This window comes from Spermophilus citellus (assembly GCF_964194105.1).
Source record: "Spermophilus citellus genome assembly, chromosome: X".
NCBI classification, from domain to species: domain Eukaryota; kingdom Metazoa; phylum Chordata; class Mammalia; order Rodentia; family Sciuridae; genus Spermophilus; species Spermophilus citellus.
Window position 1 is genome coordinate 116,834,769 of NC_138190.1, and position 19,778 is coordinate 116,854,546.

At 36.9% G+C, this 19,778-nt stretch overlaps 1 protein-coding gene across 1 annotated transcript in view; it reads right to left on the reverse strand.

The window, feature by feature from the left end:
- Positions 1–1,393: 1,393 nt before the first annotated feature.
- Positions 1,394–19,778, reverse strand: part of STEEP1 (STING1 ER exit protein 1) — a 31,134-nt gene continuing 12,749 nt past the window's right edge. The window contains exons 3-7 of the mRNA XM_081278072.1: positions 16,474–16,515; positions 14,397–14,535; positions 13,590–13,679; positions 12,935–13,027; positions 1,394–11,116 (exon numbers count right to left, since the gene is read on the reverse strand). Coding sequence (XP_081134198.1) covers positions 11,054–11,116; positions 12,935–13,027; positions 13,590–13,679; positions 14,397–14,535; positions 16,474–16,515 — 427 coding nt within the window. The 3' untranslated portion in view covers positions 1,394–11,053. The remainder of the gene's footprint in view (positions 11,117–12,934; positions 13,028–13,589; positions 13,680–14,396; positions 14,536–16,473; positions 16,516–19,778) is intronic.

Consider the following 19,778-nt stretch of genomic DNA (forward strand, 5'->3'; position numbering starts at 1 on the left):
TTTTGATTACAGGCTGACACCACCTCACCTAGCTATTCTATTTTCATATATAGGAGAAAGTTATCTTTTTCTATTCTCTGAAACAGTTTAATAACTATTTGTTCATTGACATTCTTCTGGAACTCAATGTCACACACTCACTGCCCAGAGACCACTGATTTTATCATCTTAATGCCTGTCTGTTTGGATCTCTACCACTTTCCTCCAACCTCTCTACCTGCCTTCCCTCTCCCTCTTTCTCTCTGTATGTATATACAAAAATAAGTGTGTATATATACATATATGTTAATATTACTGTAATACTGTCCTACAAGATGCTTTTTTCAGTCAACAATCCCTACCATTTTAATAAATTTTCTTTTCAACTAATACCCCATATTTACATTTTCCCAATTGACCCTAAAATGACCTTGACAGTTGGTTTGCCCAAACCATAATCCAATCCAGAACAAGGCATCTGGTTGTTTTGAACAGGAAAAAGATTCCAATAATTGTATCTGTCTTAAAATGGAAATGGCTGCTTTGGGAAAGTCTAAGTTTACCATCACTGGAAATTTTCAAGCAAAGACTGGAATGATATGTATCTGGGAAGCTGAACAGGAAATTCCTGCATGCAGGCAAAGGTTAGAGTGCATGACTTTTATAGTCTTTTCCAAATTTGTTACTGAGTTTCTTTCTCTCTTTCTCTTTCTTCCTCTTTCCCTCTCTTCCTTTTTTGCAGTGCTGGGGATAGAACGTGGGGCTTCACACATGCTATGCAAGTGCTCTACACTGGGGACACTCCCAGCCCCTACTGAGTTTCTATAAATCCTATTATTGTACCACTCTGTACCAGATCCCATCCCCTCCTCCATACTCATCACTCTAGTAATCCTCTCTCCTGCATTATTTTTACTTGTCTTGGCTTTTTCCTTATCAGTATTCAAAAATGCTGTTTTTTTTCTCCATCTTGAAAATATCTACTGTAAATCTCACTTCTCCCTCCACATATCACCCCATTTCTCTCCTTCCCTCTCACAGTGAAACTCCCAAAAAAGGGGTGGGGGAATTGTCTTTATTCACTGCTTCAAATTCTTCTTTGCCTACTCTTTCTTGAACTCACTCCTGTCAATCTTTTGCTCTTGCCTCTCTATTCAAACTGCTCTTGTTGAGGTCACCAACCATGTCATTGCTAAATGCAAAGAACATTTCTATATTCCCATCTTTCTTATCTGTAGCATTTGGCAGATGATCATTTCCTCTTCGTTTAAACAAGGCTGGTCATTTGCCTATTTGCTCTCAGACCCATTCCCTTCTTCCTCTGCTCTGCTAAGTATAGTAGATGATAACATTTCCCAGGCTCCTTTCTTTCTCAACTTTGGCCTTTTTTTTTTTTTTTTTGAGTGTGTGTGTGTGTGCGCGCGGGGGGGGGGGGTGTGGTACTGGGATCAAACCCAGGAGAATTCCTCCCCTGAACTACCTCCCTAGTCCTTCTTTTCTTCTTTTTTCCCCTTTTGTTTATTTCTTTTTATGTGATGCTGAGGATGAAACCAGTGCCTCACATGTGCTAAGCAAGTGCTTTACCACTGAGCCACAACCCCAGCCCTCCCTAATCCTTCTTTTAAATTTTGAGTAAGGAATAAATTATGGAAGCTGGTCCTCAATTTGTGATCCTCTGCCTCATATTGCTGAATTGTTGGGATTACAGGCATGCAACACTGTGCCTGGCTTGACTTTGATTTGATAGGTTTGGCCAATGGACATCATTGACAGATTAGAGAGCAGGAGGGAAATCAAGAGTATTTCCTTTCCTTTCCCTGTTTGAAGCATCATGCTTTGAGTATCGTCTCCAGAAGAGACTGTATCTCCTCTGTGACTCCCATTGGATTGGTGCTCCCTCCATGGACCAAGCTCCTGTTGGGCCTGCCTTTCTGATTCTTCTGGGTAGTCCCAGATTCTGAACTTGAGTAATGCTACCTTCTACTTTTGTCCCTCCTGCCCTAGAAGTGAACCTTTTTGCTGTTGCCATATCTCTGGGTTAATTCACCACCTGCCTCCTTAGCTTCTCAGCTCTTCCATCACCTGAATACCTAGTTCCTCATGTTAAAATTTGGAATGTAGGGTTGGGAAGGTAACTCAGTGGTAGAGACCCTGTGGTTAATCCCTAGCACTGCAAAAAAATAAAATTCAGTGTAGTTTCTGATTTATTAATTACACCTTACTGATATAAAACACTTGCTTCTCCCCCCACCTCCTGTTTTGGTACCAGGCCCCTCTTCAATGCCCATCCCTGAATTACCCATCATTCTCCATCACATCACAGTGTGTGTGTATATATATATATATTTTTGTACTTGGTGATTGAACCTGGGGTGCTTTACCACTGAGTTACATACCCAGCCCTTGTTTCTTAAATTTTTGACACAGAGTCTTGCTAAGTTGCTCAGGCTGGCCTTGAACTTGAGATACTCCTGCCTCAGGTTTCTGAGTTTTTGAGATTAAGGTATGCACTACTACCACATCTGGCCAGGACATCACACTATTTTTTTAATATTTACTTTTTTAGTTGTAGTTGGGCACAATACCTTTATTTTATTTATTTTTATGTGGTGCTGAGGATAGAACCCACAGCCTCGTACATGCTAGGCAAGCACTCTACCACTGAGCCATAACCCCAGCTTGATATCACACTATTTTAACTAATATTTTTTCTAGTTCATTTGTTTGTTGATCACCCCTGCCCTCAAAATGTGAGCTGCTTTGTTCTCTACCATCTCCCCAGTTCCTAGTGTAATATCTGACCCACAACAGATACTTAATATCTTAGCTGAATGACTAAAATGTAGTGGATTGGCCTTGAGCAAGAAAGAGGGTATCTTTTCCCCTAAGACTGCAAGGACAAAAGGATAGGTACAACCAAGTATGCCCCTATGTTCTTGGTGTTTGGGGGAGGGACGACATCTGCTGAGAGAGAAGGTTTGCAGGAAAGGTTTGAGGAAATAGGTAAACAGGAGAGTTGCTGACCCAAAATATAATGGGCTGACTAACAGCGATGAGAACCCATCTGGGAACTAGAAACATCAATTCATGGAGTCAAACATCTACTCATTTACAAGACCTGGCCACTTAACTATCTGGGTTAAAACCAAAAAAAAAAAAAAAAATCAATGAAAACACACTACAGGACTGATTCTAAATCGAGAGGCTACAGGATGAATGTTATAGCCATAGTATTAAAAAGAGGTAAGATTTACGATAGCACCAGAAAAAATGAAATACCCAGTATAAATCTGAACAGTAGGTGCAAGATCTGAACATGAAAAACTACAAATCACTTATGAAAGAAATCAAAGACCTAAATAAAATGTAGAGATACATCATGTTCATAGATCAGGAGATTCAATATTATTAAAATGTGAATTCTCCCCAATGTACTCTTTAGACTTCACAAAATCAATCAGAAAGAACACAATATACCAACATGCTGATTCTAAAATTTATATGGAAAGGCAAAAAATTAGAGTAGCCAAAAATAATTCCAAAAAAAGAACGAAGTGGGAAGAATCATGTTACCTGATGTCAAAATTTTAACTACAGGGCTGGGGTCATGGCTCAGTGGTAGAGCAATTGCCTACCATGTGTGAGGCAAAGGGTTTGATTCTCAGTACTACATATAAATAAAATAAAATAAATGTCCATCAACAACTAAAAAATATTTTTAAAAAATTTTAACTATAAATCTACCATAATCAAATCAAGACATTGTGTATAATAACCAAGTGCAGTGGCCCATGTCTGTTATCCCAGCTACTCAGGAGGCTAATGTAGGAGGATCTCTTGAGCCTAGGAGTCCTAGAACAGCTTGGGCAACATAGCAATTCACTATCTCAAAAAAAATGTAAAGGGGATTCAGGGTATATATCAGCAGGAGGGTGCATGTTTAGGATGTGTGAGGCCCTGTGTTTGATCACAGAACAAAAAAAAGTGTATCAGTAAAAGGATAAAAAGTCTAAAAACAAATTTATTTTTGATAAAAGTCTAAAAGCAAGTGAGTAGAGAAAGTCAAGTCTTTTCAACCAATGGTGTGGGAACAACTGAACATCTATATGCAAAAAAAAAAAATGGACACACAAGTCACTCATTTCATAAAAACTAACTCAAAATACATTATAGACCTAAATGTAAAATGTAAAACTTCCAGAAGAAAATCTGTATGACTTGGGTCATGAAACGCACTACACTATTAAGAGAATGAAAAGCCAAGCTATAGGCTGGGTGATATTGCAAATCACATATCTGATAAAGGACTGATATCCAGACTACATAAAGAGTTCTTAAAACTCAACAATAGAAATGGATAGAAAATCTGAACAAAGAAGATATACAGATGGCAAGTTAGCATGTAAAATATGCTCATAATAAAAATATTAAATAACCCATTTAAAATGGGTAAAGGACTTGAATAGACATTTCCCTGAAAATGATATATACAAACAGGTAATAAGCATATGAAAACATGTTCAAGCTGAGTGTGGTGGCACACACCTGCAATCCCAGTGAGTTGGCAGGCTGAGGAAGGAGTACTGCAAATTTGAAGTCAGCCTGTGCAACTTGTCGAAATTCTGTCACAACATAAAAAATACAATCAATCAATACATATATGAAAAAATGTTCATCATCTCTAGCAATTAGAGAAATGCAAATCAAAACTACTCTAAGATATCATCTAACTCAAGTCAGAATGGCAGCTGTTATGAAGATAAACAACAATAAGTGTTGGCGAGGATGTGGGGGAAAAGGTACACTCATACATTGCTAGTGGGACTGCAAATTGGTGCAGCCAATATGGAAAGCAGTATGGAGATTCCTTGGAAATCTGGGAATGGAACCACCATTTGACCCAGCTATCCCTCTACTCAGTCTATACCCTAAGGACTTAAAAACAGCATACTACAGGGACACAGCCACAGCAATGTTTATAGCAGCATAATTCACAATAGTTAAACTGTGGAACTAACCTAGATGCCCTTCAGTAGATGAATGGATAAAAAATAATATGGCATATATACACAATGGAATATTACTCAGCAGTAAAAGAGAATAAAAGCATGGAATTTGCAGGTAAATGGATGGCATTGGAGAAGATAATGCTAAATGAAGTTAGCCAATCCCAAAAAAACAAATGCCAAATGTTTTCTCTGATATAAGGAGGCTGACTCATAGTGGGGTAGGGAGGGGGAGCATGGGAGGAATAGACAAACTCTAGATAGGACAGAGGGGTTGGAGGGGAAGGGAGGGGGCAGGGGTTAGTAAGGATGGTGGAATGTGATGGTCATCATTATCCAAAGTACATGTATGAAGACACGAATTGATGTGAACATACTTTATATACAACCAGAGATATGAAAAATTGTGCTCTATATGTGTAATAAGAATTGTAATGCATTCTGCTTTCATTTATTTTTTAAAAATCAATTTAAAAAAGCAAGAAATGGTAGGGGATATAACTCTGTGGTAAAGTGTCTCTGGATTCAATCCCCAGTACCAAAACAACAACAACAACAACAACAAAAACCCACACAGAACTAGAAAAAAAAAAACAATCTTTAAATTCCTTTGGAAGAATAAGAATCCCAGAATAGCCAAGGGAATCCTGAACAAGAAGAGTGATGCTGATGGCATCACAATACTGGACCTCAAATTATACTACAGAACTATAGTATCAAAGCAGCATGGTATTAGATCAAAACAAGCATGAAGACAATAGAATAGAATAGAAGACACAGAGACAAACACACACACTCACAGCTATCTAATACTCAACAAATGTAACAAAAACATATGTTGGAGGAAAGATAGCATTTTTAACAAATGGTGCTGGGAATCTGGATATCTATATGTAGAAGAATGATCCCATATGGTCCCATCTCTCACCCTGAACAAAAGTCAAATCCAAGCGCATCAAAGTCCTAGAAATTATATCAGAAACTTTGGAACTGCTGGAAGAAAACCTAGGGTCAACACTCCAACATATTGGCATAGGAACCATCTTCTTTAACAAGACCCCTAAAGCTCAAGAAATCAAATGAAGAATCGATAAGTGGGATGACATCAAACTAAAAAAGGTCTGTATAACATACATAGGAAACAATTAAGGGCATGCATACAGAAAGCCTACAGAATGGGAGAAAATCTTTGCCACCTGCTCCTCAGAGATGGGGTTGATATCCAGAATATATAAAGAACTCAAAAAACTTATTGCCAGGAAAAAAAAAACAATAAATAAATGGGCAAAAGAACTAAACAGACACTTCTCAAAAGAAATATAAATGGCCAATAAATATGTGAAAAATTGTTCAACGTCCCTAGTAATCAAGGAAATACAAATCAAAACTACACTGAGATTTCAGCTCACTCCACTTAGAATGACAATCAAGAATACAAACAACAATACTTGCTTGGTGAGAATGTAGGGAGAAAAGTACATTCATTCATTATTGGTGGGACTACAAATTAGTATAAACACTTTGGAAAGCAGTACTGAGATTCCTCAAAAGACTAAGAACAGAACCATCATATGACCCAGCTATCCCACTCCTTCATATACACCCAAAAGTACACTATAGTGATAACAGGCACATCAAAGTTTATAGCAACACAATTCACAATAGCCAAGTTATGTAACCAGCTGAGGTGCCTGTCAATAGATAAATTAATTTTAAAAAATGTGGGAGATATATACAATGGAGTTTTCCTCGGCCACAAAGAATGAAATAATAGCCAGGTGCAGTGGCACACGCCTGTAATCCCAGCAGCTCAAGAGGCTGAGGTAGGAGGATCTCAAGTTCAAAGCCAGCCTCAGCAACTTAGTGAAGCCCTAAGCAACTCAGTGAGACCCTGTCTCTAAATAAAATACAAAATAGGGCTGGAGATTTGGCTCAATGGTTGAGTGTTCCCGAGTTCCATACCCAGTACCCCAAAAAAGAATGTATTAATAACATTTGCCAGTAAATGGATGGAACTAGAGAATATGATGCTAAGTGAAATAAGCCACACCCAGAAAGTCAAGGGTCAAAAGTTTTCTTTCATATGTGGAAGCTAGAACAAAGGGGAAAAAAGATAGGGGCAAATCCCATGAAAATAGAGGGGAGATCAGTGGAGTAGAGAATGAAGGGGAGGGAGGAGGGACAGCAACAGGTAAAAAATGTGGAATGAAACTGACAAAATTATACTATGTACATATATGAATATATCACAGTGTATCCCATCTTTGTGTGTGTGTCTGTGTGTGTGTGTGTGTGTATATAGTACCAATTCAAAAACATATCAAAACAAAACACGAGTAGTGACACATACCTGTAATACTAGTGACATGGAAGGCTGAGACAAGAGGATCATTAAGTTCTCAGCAACTTAGACCTTAAGAAACTTAACAAGAGCTTGTCTCAAAATTAAAAAAAAAGGGCTGGGGCTGTAGCTCAGTGGTAAAGGGCTCCTGGGTTCAATCCCTAGTACCCCAAACAAACAAACAAAAGGGGAACAAGGAGAGGGAGGAAAGAAGGGAAAGAGGAAGAACTGAGGACTGAAATGGAGCAAATTATATTCCATGCCTGTATAATTAGTCAAAATGAACTCCACTATTATGTATAACTATATGTACTACAAAACATTTAAGCCTAAATAAATAAAATAGGGAGAAAAAAAAAGGAAGGCGATCTTGCTGCATGATATAATATGGATGAACACTGAAGACATTATGCTAAGTGAAATAAGGCAGAAATAAAAAGACAAATACTGTATTATTTCAATTATAAGAGTTATCTAAAGTAGTCAAATTCACAGAAACAGAAAATATAATGGTAGTTACTAGGGACTGGGGGAAAAGAAAAAGTAGGAGTTGTTTAATGGGTAGAGTTTCAGATTTACCAGATGGAAAAGTTCAAAAGATCCAAATCACAAAATGTGAATGTACTCAACACTACTAAACTGTATAATTAAAATGGTAAGGTGATTAAGCTTGTGTTATGTGTTTTTTTACCATAATAAAAAAAACAGTATGTTCATCATCATTTGTCATTAGGAAAATTCAAATTAAAATCATTAGATACAGCTGGGACGGGTGGTGCAGGCCTATAATCCCAGTGACTCAGGAAGCTGAGGCAGGAGGATTGCAAGTTAGAGGCTAGCCTCAGCAACTTAGCAAGACCCTGTCTAAAAATAAAAAATAAAAAAGGGCTGGGGATGTAGCTCAGTGGTAAAGCACCTCTGGGTTCAATCCCCAGTACCAAAAAAAAAAAAAAAAAAAAAAAAGTTAAGAGCAGAGAAAGTGTTCTAAAGACCTTAAAATGGTTGAGACAATCTAGCCTTTTATTTAATTTTATTTTTTTGAAACGGGGTCTCAGCATATTGCCAAAGCTGGCCTTTAACTCCAAGACTCAAGCAATCTTCATGAGTATGGGGACTATAGGTTTGTGCCATTGTCCTTAGCAAGGCAACCCAGGTTTTAAAAAGCTTTTAAATTTCTCTTAAACAATAAAGTTATGTTACAAAAATGTCGCCAATTACTACAATGGGAATATTTCACACACATTTTAATATTTTTTCTCACAGTGGATATTTTGCAAAAAGGAAAAAAAGGAATAAGACCCTCCAAAATTTCAATATGGCTCTTTATCTCTTTGTACTAACATTAAAACACTGTATTTGCTATAATATGAGTTAATAGATTAGAGGAACTATGTTATTTTTTAACAATTATTTCAATATAAAAGAATAAAACATAATGAAGAGCATATGTGGCTTGGTGTTAATGACATAACATTTCACAATCATATAGAAGAAGCAAAATGCATAACTTAAACCAGATGTTGAAATGGTTTAGAACTAGTATCTAAAGACAAATATTTCAGAAAATATGTAGAAATGTAACCACAAATTTATTATAGGGATTTCTCTATGCAAGAATTTTTATAATGCACTTTATTTGGTTTCTCAAAATGAAATTGAATTCTGATCTTAATAATATATATTTTAAAAATTCCATAGGAGAAGCAGTTTTCCTGTTCTAGTTTTAAAATCAAACTTTTGTCTTTACCACATACTGACTAGGGGATCTTAGGAAACTTAAACTCTCTGAATGTCAGAATATTCATTTTTAGAATGGGAATAGTAACATCTAAACTTTAAGAATTATCATGTTGTTTAGATAATACCTGTAAAGTACTTTCCCTGGCACCTGACACATAGTAAATACTCAATAAAGAGTGGTGAGTATTTTTGCTATTACTACTACTATTTTTCATTATTTACTACTAACAATCACCCTTCAAATCTAAAAACAAAACAGCTTCAGAAGAAGTGAATGATTGTGATCAGAGAACAAAATATTGGATTTCAGAGGTTGTGTAGATGATATCCAGGCTGTAATCATGGGAGCTTATGACTAAAGTGAAGTAAAGGTAGAGGTCATTGTCTGGAGTTGAGGTTAGAAATTGTGAGGAGATCATCCACGTGATTGTTACTTCTTTCTCAGAATAAGGACAGAAAATGAGGTGAAGAGAAAGACTCAGTTGCAAAAAGCCTCATGGAATGTAGGAGAATAACTTGGAAGATGGTAACACAGCCCCATTTTGGGCCTTCTCGGGACTCCATCCCTCTTTTATATATCTGTTGCTAGATTATATCTACCCTGATTCCAACCTACTTTTCGGTGCAATAAAGAAATCAGAGGCCGGGCATGGTGGCGCACTCCTGTAATCCCAGCAGCTCAGGAGGCTGAGGCAGGAGGATCATGAGTTCAAAGCCAGCCTCAGCAATTTAGCAAGGCACTAAGCAACTCAGTGAGACCCTGTCTCTAATAAAATACAATATAGGGATATGGCTCAGTGGTTGAATGCCCCCGAGTTCAATCCTCAGTACCCTCCCCCAAAAGAAAGAAAAACAAAGAAATCAGAAAAGACACAAAGAAAACTGTTCTACCATTTCCCAGCAGCAACTCACAAACAAGTCTTGGATGCTTGCTAATAACTGCGATCCATTATAGATAATATGAGGAGGTTAACATGCTTTCTGACTCTACACTGTGTAATACAGGGAATAGATAAAAATATGAATACAAATATACAGATATTGATATCACTGAAGCAGCATGACATAAAATAATATTTATACACACAACATTCCTCTGCAAATAACAAATGTAAAATAAACAATACCTAGCAGATAATTTTATTTATTTCATGTACCCACACAGAGAAGCAGTACACCCAGCTGTCTCACTAGATAGCAGCTCCCTTGGGTTACTTAATAAGATCCTTTTATAATTCAAATCTGAGCTAACCAACTCTCTCACTACACAATCTTGCTTTTCACTTTGGGGTGTGTGTGCATGTACACACATGTGTGGTGCTGGGGATGGAACCCAGACCTCACACATGCCTCACATGCACTCTATGACTGAGCAATATCCCCAGCCCTGTGGCTTCTCCTTCTTTAAGTATAAAGTCTGATATGGTATGGCTCACCTATAACTCTTAATATTTGAAGTAAAGAGAACTTTATGCAGATTTTGACTTTCAATGAAACTCTGCTGATAGGACAAAGATTGCCAATTCTAAAAGCCATTATAAGACCAGAGACAGAGTCACTTAAAAGGATATGACTTGCTGTAATTTTACATATAATTTATGCTACTTTTCTCTATGACACACCATAATATTTTTCCAAAAATATTTCAATATTCTATTAACTGAAAAAAGAATAAAAAGTCATTTTAGAAACTAGACACACTCAGCACTAATCTATTCATAAAGTTTTTATGTAGCTGAAGAATTTTATATCAAATAGACAAAAAATAGTTCATAAAACCTACGTAAAGACTTGGAAAAATTCATCTCCTAGAAAGCAGGTCAAATGGACTCTTTCAAAGACCTCACTGAATGCAAGAGAATCAATGGGAAGCAAAATAAAGATTCCTCCTAGGGAATAAACAGAAACTAGTCCATGTAATCAAGAAGTTATTTTTCTTCTTGGTCTAAATGCTTGCCTCCAGTCTGGGCTCAGAGAAAAGTCTTGGTCATTTGAACTGGTTGTCAATCAAGGTCCCCTTCATTTTAGCTTTCTTGGCTTCCAGTTCAGCCTGGAAAAGAAAAAAAAAATTGTATGCCTTGATATATCATTCAAAAATCTTATTTTTCCTTCCTTATTTGAAGAAAACACTTGGAAACACTCTCCCTTAGTGATATTGGCCAAACTATACTGTCATTTTGTGTGCATGTATGAATATGTAACAACAAATCCCATCATTATGTGCAACTATAATACACCAATAAAAAAGATGGAAAGAAAAAAAATAAAAAGATAGGAAAAAAAAGAAACACTCTACCTTAGTACACATATAGTGTACAAACCAGAAGTGATTCTAAAATCTTTATGTGTCTGTACAACTTCTTTCCAACCCTTCTGATGTTACAGCACACTCAAAAAATGGTACTTGTAGGCAAAACACAGGCAGAGATACAAGGCTGTGGCTTAAGACAATGAATGCAGGGATTCCAGGAACCCAGCACCTCCCAAAGGCTGAGGGAATCAATGTCATGGCATATTCTATTCTTATCCTATTCTTGGCAGAATAGGGAAGAACACCATTCCAAAACAGTGCTACTAAATTTTGGAGTCCATGAACTATTTGTTAATCAGTCATGCAACATACATGCAAAAATCAAGAGTAAACATTAAGAAACTTTTATAGCAATTTGATAGAGTAATAATAAAATGAAATAATTTAATAATACAAATTGAGGTTAATTCAATATTTGCATTTTATAAATTACAAAATTGGCAATTAAAAAGAAAACACTGGTTTTTTTCATCTTATAAAGTTTGAGACTACTCTAGACCACTATTGCAAGGTAAAACAGCAACCAAAAATATACCAGTCAGGAGCTGGTGTTGTGGCTCAGCGATAGAGTGCTTACCTAGCATGTTCGATTCTCAGCACCACATATAAATAAATTAACAAAATAAAGGCCCATCAATGTCTAATATAGAAGAAAATGGTATATGTCTTTTGATAAGGCATCAATGAAGCACTGTCAGAGTAATAAAATATTATAAGCAATTATAAAAAAAGAGAAATGTAGGCACCATCGAATATAGATATGCATGCTCAAACCCTGGAATAACACAGGAAACTACCAGTGCTTTAAGAAGTAATAAACCTGGGCTGGGGATGTGGCTCAAGCGGTAGCGCGCTCGCCTGGCGTGCGTGCGACCCGGGTTCGATCCTCAGCACCACATACCAACAAAGATGTTGTGTCCGCCGAGAACTAAAAAATAAATATTAAAAATTCTCTCTCTCTCTCTCTCTCTCTCTCTCTCTCTCTCTCTCTCTCTCTCTCTCCTCTCTCACTCTCTCTTTAAAAAAAAAAAAGAAGAAGAAGTAATAACCAGGGCTGGGGATGTGGCTCAAGCGGTAGCGCGCTGGCCTGGTATGTGTGCACCCTGGGGTTCGATCCTCAGCACCACATACAAACAAAGATGTCGTGTCCGCCGAAAAACGAAAAAATAAATATTAAAATTCTCTCTCCTTAAAAAAAAAAAAGAAGTAATAACCACCCCAATGCAGGTACTGCCAATAACACTATCATGCATCATTACATCCTGGGAGAGTATCCAGAAACTCTCACCTTTAAATGCCTTACCTTGGACCATAAATAGCAGATTAAAATATCATCCTAGTTAGATAACAGGTATTATAATTTAGGGCCTGGACCCTGCAGCCTCTACTACAGAGAAGGTTATACCAACAACCACAAGCTAGGGTTAACAAGTCAGCAGCCAACTATACTGGTCACCCCCAAGAGATTTCCTAAAGTATTTCCCTGCCTGCTGGACAGTTGTTCAGAGATGAAATCCAAACAAAGAAGCCAGAGCCTTCCTATCCCATGGCACTCACCAGCTCTTGCAGTCGCCTCTTGCTCATGCCTTTGCGCTCCAGCTGTTTTTCAATCACTTTGGCATTCTGTGCATATGAGTCAGCAACTTCCCTCTGAAGGAAAAAAGAAGCATCCTTAATCTAGCTCTCTCACTGAGGAATTATAATAAAGACCATAGCAACAATTTACAATGTTCAAGTCATGAAATCATTACTAAAATGACAGGCCTCTGTTCCCTTTTCAACTCTTGCTCTTTTCAATAATCCAGGGAAATTCAGGCTTCAACCAAAATCATTTTAAAAATAACAGCTCACATCTCTCCATAAACTTCATTCTACTGAAGTAACAGAAAGGTAATTGTGGCTGCTACTGCTGCAGCTGCTGAGAACAGACTGCCAAACCATCAGAGCTGGACTGGAAAGGCTCTAAAATAATTTAGTCCAGTAGTCTTCAAATTTAAGAGGAATGAAAGAATTCAAACTCTTGTGCACATCTTACAGCTATCCCTGAGGTCCTGGGAAACAGGCTTTAACCCAGTGTCACATAGTTTCTTACTAGCAGAGCAGGGTCTGAAAGCAATGTCTCTAATTGTTCTGGTACATCATGCTCTAGCTCCAGAGTTCCCTTTCTTAACCCACCCCAAATTCAAATTCCCTTGAGAGATGAAGCACTTACAGCCTCAATCTCCTCTTCCTCTTCATCAATGGTAGACACAGTGACAGAGCTGAACTTGCCCATGTCTTTAGTCCGTTTGGTCATCATCACCTGAAACAGCAGGAAGAAGAGTTAGTCTAGTTCACCCCAAGAGGATCCATAAGTCACATGTGAGTGTGAGTGTACACACACCTGTGTTCAGGGTGGGGGGCACTGCCTCTTTGGGACAGGCTACCTATTTAAAGGTGTCAATGTTTTTATTTATATTTATATTTTTATAACATTTGGTACCAAGGGTTTTTAAAATGTTTTCTGAAAATTAGCCTAATTCATTTACTGTTTAATTATTCACACTGGAAAAATAATTTTTTAAGGAAATAAATGAGAATAAAAACTACATTTTCTAAGATTACTCATGGGGCAACTGTAGGAAAAAAAGAATAGGTGTTACAATTCTGTAATCTCTGCTTAAACACAAAATGGCATTCTCTTAAAAATGAATACATCTAGGGGCTGGAGTTGTAGCTTAGTGGTACAGTGCTTGCCTAGCACTGGGTTCAATCCCCAGCACCACATAAAAATAAATGAACAAAGATATTGTGTCCATCTACAACTAAAAATTTAAAAAATGAAGACATCCATAAAGGGCACTTTCTTGTGTACTAAACCCTTATTTTAAAGTATGGGGGCTGGGGGTGTAACTCAGTAGTATAGCATTTGCCTAGCATGTATTAATCCCTGAGTTCTATCCCTAGCACCACAATAAAAGACATTTGGGACGAAATCTGTAGCTGTATTAAGCAATCTGTCTCCTTCAATGATAATTACCTTCTTTGGAGGCTCTTGTTTCTGAGTATATATATTTGTTTTCCCAAAACCCTGACCAAATTTCACTACTGCTCCATCCACAATGAAGGTCACAGGGGCATTCTTCGGCTGGGACTGGTAGAACAGTGGTAGTCCACACCTGCAAAAGGCAGAATGAACCTCTAGAAGAACTCTGATTCCAAATCCCCTCAGAGATATGCAAAACATATGTAGACTCTGGGAATATTTCTGTGTCATAAAATAAGGATTAGCTTTTCTCAATGACTGATTCCCAAATGGTGCTTGTTAAAATTGCTGTTAAGGGGCTGGGGTTGTGGCTCAGCGGTAGAGTGCTCGCCTCCCACATACAAGGCCCTGGGTTTGATCCTCAGCACCATATACAAATAAATAAATTAAATAAAGGTATTGTGTCCAGCTACAACTAAAAAAAAATAAATATTAAAAAAATTGCTGGGCTGGGGCTGTAGCTCAGAGGCAGAGTGCTTGCCTGGCATGCGTGAGGCACTGGGTTCAATCCTCAGCACCACATAAAATAAAATAAAGTTATTGTGTCTAGCTATAATTAAAAAATAAATATTAAAAAAAATTGCTGTTAAGATTCCTAGGTCTCTCCCAAAAGATCCTGATCCAGCAAATGTAGGGAGTGAGGACTGTGAATCTGCAAGTTTATTGAACATTTCAAGTGATCTATAATATTCAATAAGTCTGATAAACCCTAGCTCATTTTATTGATTGCTTTGCAGTCAAAACTGCCACTATTCTTCCCAGTCACCTGGGTAACTGGTTTGAGCATTTTGTCTAGATTTTTTTCTGTTCTGTTTTGTTTTTGTACTGTTGGGAGGAGTGTAAAGGTTCCACTGTAGTGGTTGGCAAACCAATCCTGGTAGTAATCACCACTTTCTTTGGCTGACCATTATTACACTTATTGAGCTAAACAAAGTAGACCTACAAGAAATGATAAAAACCAATTTCATCAATCCAATATGGCTGGGAGTGAAAATGCATTCTTATCCATTTTCCTCAGCTTTAATCTCCTAGTTTGAGTCTTCTGAAAGACAAACTATAACCATAGTTTCATCAAGATTGAATTTTTTAGTTTAATAGACACTATTAATAGCCTAAAACTGGAAATACACATAATATTCTTTAAGATTCTTGAGTCTATGATCCTAGACTTTACAAATAGGTCTGGATTAAGTTACACTAGTTTCATTTACCATATGGCCCAGTCAATTCCACTCCAAGAGAAAATACATGTGCACACTATAATTTATACTAGAATATTCATAGCAACTTTACTTATAATAGCCCAAACTGGAAACAACTAAAACACCGTTCACCTCAAATGGGTGAATGGGCAAACAAACTTGGATACATTGAATATTACTTATTAATAAACAGGAATAAATGATTAATGACATAATAACTTTTTAAAATATTTATTTTTTAGTGTAGTTGGACACAATACCTTTATTTTATTTATTTAGTTTTATGTGGTGCTGAAGATTGAACCCAGGGTCTCACACGTGCTAGGTGAGTGCTCTACGGCTGAGCCACAATCCCAGCCCCATGACATAATAACTTGAAGGACTAAAATAAAAGGTGCAAAAGATAAATACTATACATATACAACACATATTGTAGAATTTAAATTTTAGGAAAGGCAAAACCATTGTAACAGAAAGCAGTGCCTAATGGGAGGGTGGGGGGTTAGACTGCAAAGGCATATGAAATGCTGGAAATGTTTGATATCATGATGCTGGTGGTATTACATGACTGTATTCTTTTGTCAAAGCCCATCAAACTGAACACTTAAAATGGGCAAGTTTCATTACATATGGATTACATCTCAACTTTTATAAAATTGCACTATGTTAAAAACTCATTTTTGTGGTCAGCTAGTCAGGGATGTAACTCTGACTAGTCTCTTTAGGAAATATATTAGTATTTGGTTTGAAGGCAGTTGATATTATAAAAACAGAGACACAACAGAGTATTGTATCCAAATAGTTATTTTCGTAATCTATTATCCCTCTACTTGCCTATTCCTGGAGAAACCCACATGGTTAACACTTACTTTGCACACTTCTTCCTGTATTGTCGTTCAATGCCTTCAGGCCTGTACAGAAAATGGAAGTTAAAAAGTAAGAAGGCAGGAGCAAATCTCATAACCTATTAACCATACCATCTAATTTCTTCACATACTAAAAAGGCCTTTCAAAAATTTTCATTTCAGGGCTGGGGTTGTGGCTCAGTGGTAGAGCACTCGCCTAGCATGCACGAGGCACTGGGTTCGATCTTCAGCACCCCATAAATGTAAAATAAAGATACTGTGTACACCTAAAAAAAAAACAAAAAATAAATAGATATTTTTAAAATTTTTTCATTTCACAGATCAATTGGTAAATGTGTTAATTTTAAAGTTCTAACATTCCTTCCTTCCGTACTTCCTTCCACAAGCATTTATTGAGCCCCTAAAATGGTTACCCTGACAGAAGAGGAAGAGGTGCAATATAACTGTCATAGTAATGATTACAGTCATACTAACAATGATAGCAGCAACCACTTAAATAGTTAGCCCTCCACATGCAAGGGTTCCTCATGTGTGGATTCCACCAACTGTGGATCAAAAATATTCAGAAAAAAAATTGTGTCAGTACTGAACATGTACATTTTTTGTTATTATGCCCTAAACAATACAGTATAACAATTATTTACATAGCATTTAGGTTGTATAGGTATTATAAGTAACATAAAGATGGTTTAAAGTATGTGAGAGAATAAGTTATATGCAAATGCTATGCAATTTGATATTAGGGACTTGAGTATCTGCAGATTTTGGTATCTACAGGAGGTCCTGGAACAAATTCCATGTGGATACAGAAGGAAAATGGTATAGCTTTTACCATATGCTATGAGCCATTCTAAAATATTAAATTTATTAACTCATGTAATCCTTACAATAACCTTGTGAGGTAGGATATATTATTATTCCCATTTTACAGATGAGGGAACTTAAGCATGAATTACAAGATTTGCACAAAATTGTAGTGCTAGGAAGTAGAGGAGGTTGAATTCAAGCCCAGGCAGTCAAACTCAAGAGCCCACATGAAACTGCCTTAGAAAACCAACACATTGATTAAAAGACTCAATTCCACCCACCCAGTTGCTTAACAGAAACTTGGAACTCATCCTTGATTCTTCTCCTTCCCTCATTTCTCACACTTACTTCATGAACAAATCTGATGGATTTAATCTCAAAAAAAAATTTCTTGAACATGTCTACTTTTTTCCACCTTCCTGCCACCATTATCAATTCCTTCTACTACTGAAACAACTTCCTGACTGATCTCCTCACTCAACCCCTCTTGCTTGTTTCAAAATTTTAATAGTCAACATAGGCATAAGGTATACACACAAGAATAAAATGAAAAATAAATATCCATCCTACCTGTCCCCTACACACCAAGTTCCCTTCTCCATAGGCAAAATCCTTCTGATTTTTTTGTGTTCATCCCAGAGATAGTCAATGCATGTACAAGCAAAGAACACTGACAGGTACACAGTAGGCAAGCACTCTAGGCTTTTTTTCTGTGCTGGGAATTGAACCCTGCACATGCTGGGTAGGCACTTTATCACTGAACTATATCCCCATCCCTGGTACATAAGGAAACACCATTTTTCCTTTTTTATATGAATGTACCATATTTTACACTATTCTTCACCTTTTTAAAAAAATCATTCAAAATGTTTCTTAAATGGGTAAAAAATGGGATCTTCAAATTTGCATTTATTTTTTAAGACAGAAATTATACACGTTTTCATAAATTTAACACACACACACATATATACACATATATATGTGTGTGTGTGTATATATATATATGTTTTTATATATATAAACATATACACATATATGATTCTTCCATATAAATAGATAAAGAGTTGCTTCATTCTTTTTAAAATTTTTTTGATACTGAGGATTCAACCCAAGGGCACTCAACCAAAGAGCCACATCCCCAGCCCTTTTTTAAATTTTTATTTAGAGACAGGGTCTCACTGAGTTACTTAGGGCTTAAGTTGCTGGGGCTGGCTTTGAACTTGTGATCCTCCTGACTCAGCCTCCTGAGCCACTGGGATTACAGGCCTGTACTACTGCCTCCAGCTTGCTTTATTCTTTACAAGGGCTACATTGTATTTCTTTATATGATAAACCCAAATGTCTTTTCTCTGTTGCATAAATTCCTAGAAGGGTATACATTTTTAAATACTGCCAAATTACTCTATAGAACTTGAACCAATTTATAGTCCTAATATTAATATATTGAGATCTGTTTCCCTACAGTCTCACCAACATTATGTATTAAACTGCATCCCTGTCAATCTCATGGGTGAAAAATGGGATCTTCAAATTTGCATTTATTTTTTAATACAGAAGTTATACATGTTTTCATAAATTTAACAGCCATTTGTATTTTTGTGAACTGTCAGTGCATATCTTTTGTCTAGTGAGTTATGTCTTCATTTTATATTAAGGAAACATGGTATTGTTAAAGGGTCTTACAAATATTTCTTCCTTCTTTTGTTTTTCTCTTTTTATGGGTACCAGGGATTGACCTAGGAGCACTTAACTACTGAGTCACATCCCCAACCCTTTTTTGAGACAGGATCTTGCTAAATTGCTTAGGGCCCTCTAAATTGCTGAGGCTGACTTTGAACTTGAGGATCCTCCTGCCTCAGCTTCCTAAACTGCTGGGATTACAGGTATGTGCCACCATGCTTAGCTCCTTGCAAATATTTCTTCTCAAGTTTGTTATTTGTCTTTGATTTTGTTTTCATCATATGGAAATTTTAGATTTTTCTGTGGTCAAAGCAATCTTTTTCTTTTTTCACATGTGTATGTCATACTTAGGTCTTCCTCACTTTTAATTCAAATCTAACAAAAACATAAACAAAATCTAACCACTTATTTTAGGATCTGTTTCCTCTACTGTCTCACTCTAAATTATTCTCTAAATAGAGGCAAGAATGGCTTCCACAGACACCTAGAATAAAATCCAAACTCTCTACCATGGTTTACCAGGAGCTGAGTACACAACTGGGCCCCTGCCTAATCTCATACACTGTTTCCCTCCCTCCCTATACACTGGCCACACCAGAATTTCTTCTGTTCTTTGAACAAACATGTACTTTCCAGCCTCTGACTTTCACATACATATGCTCTTCTCACTGCTTGGAATGCTCTTCTTACAATAATGCCAAGGCTGTCCCATTCGTACCTTTTTTGGCCTCACCTCATACATAACCTAGTTAGAGAGGCCGTTCCTGACCATCTTCTCTATGAAGACCTCATGTGATATCAGTCCTCTATTTCATTCATAT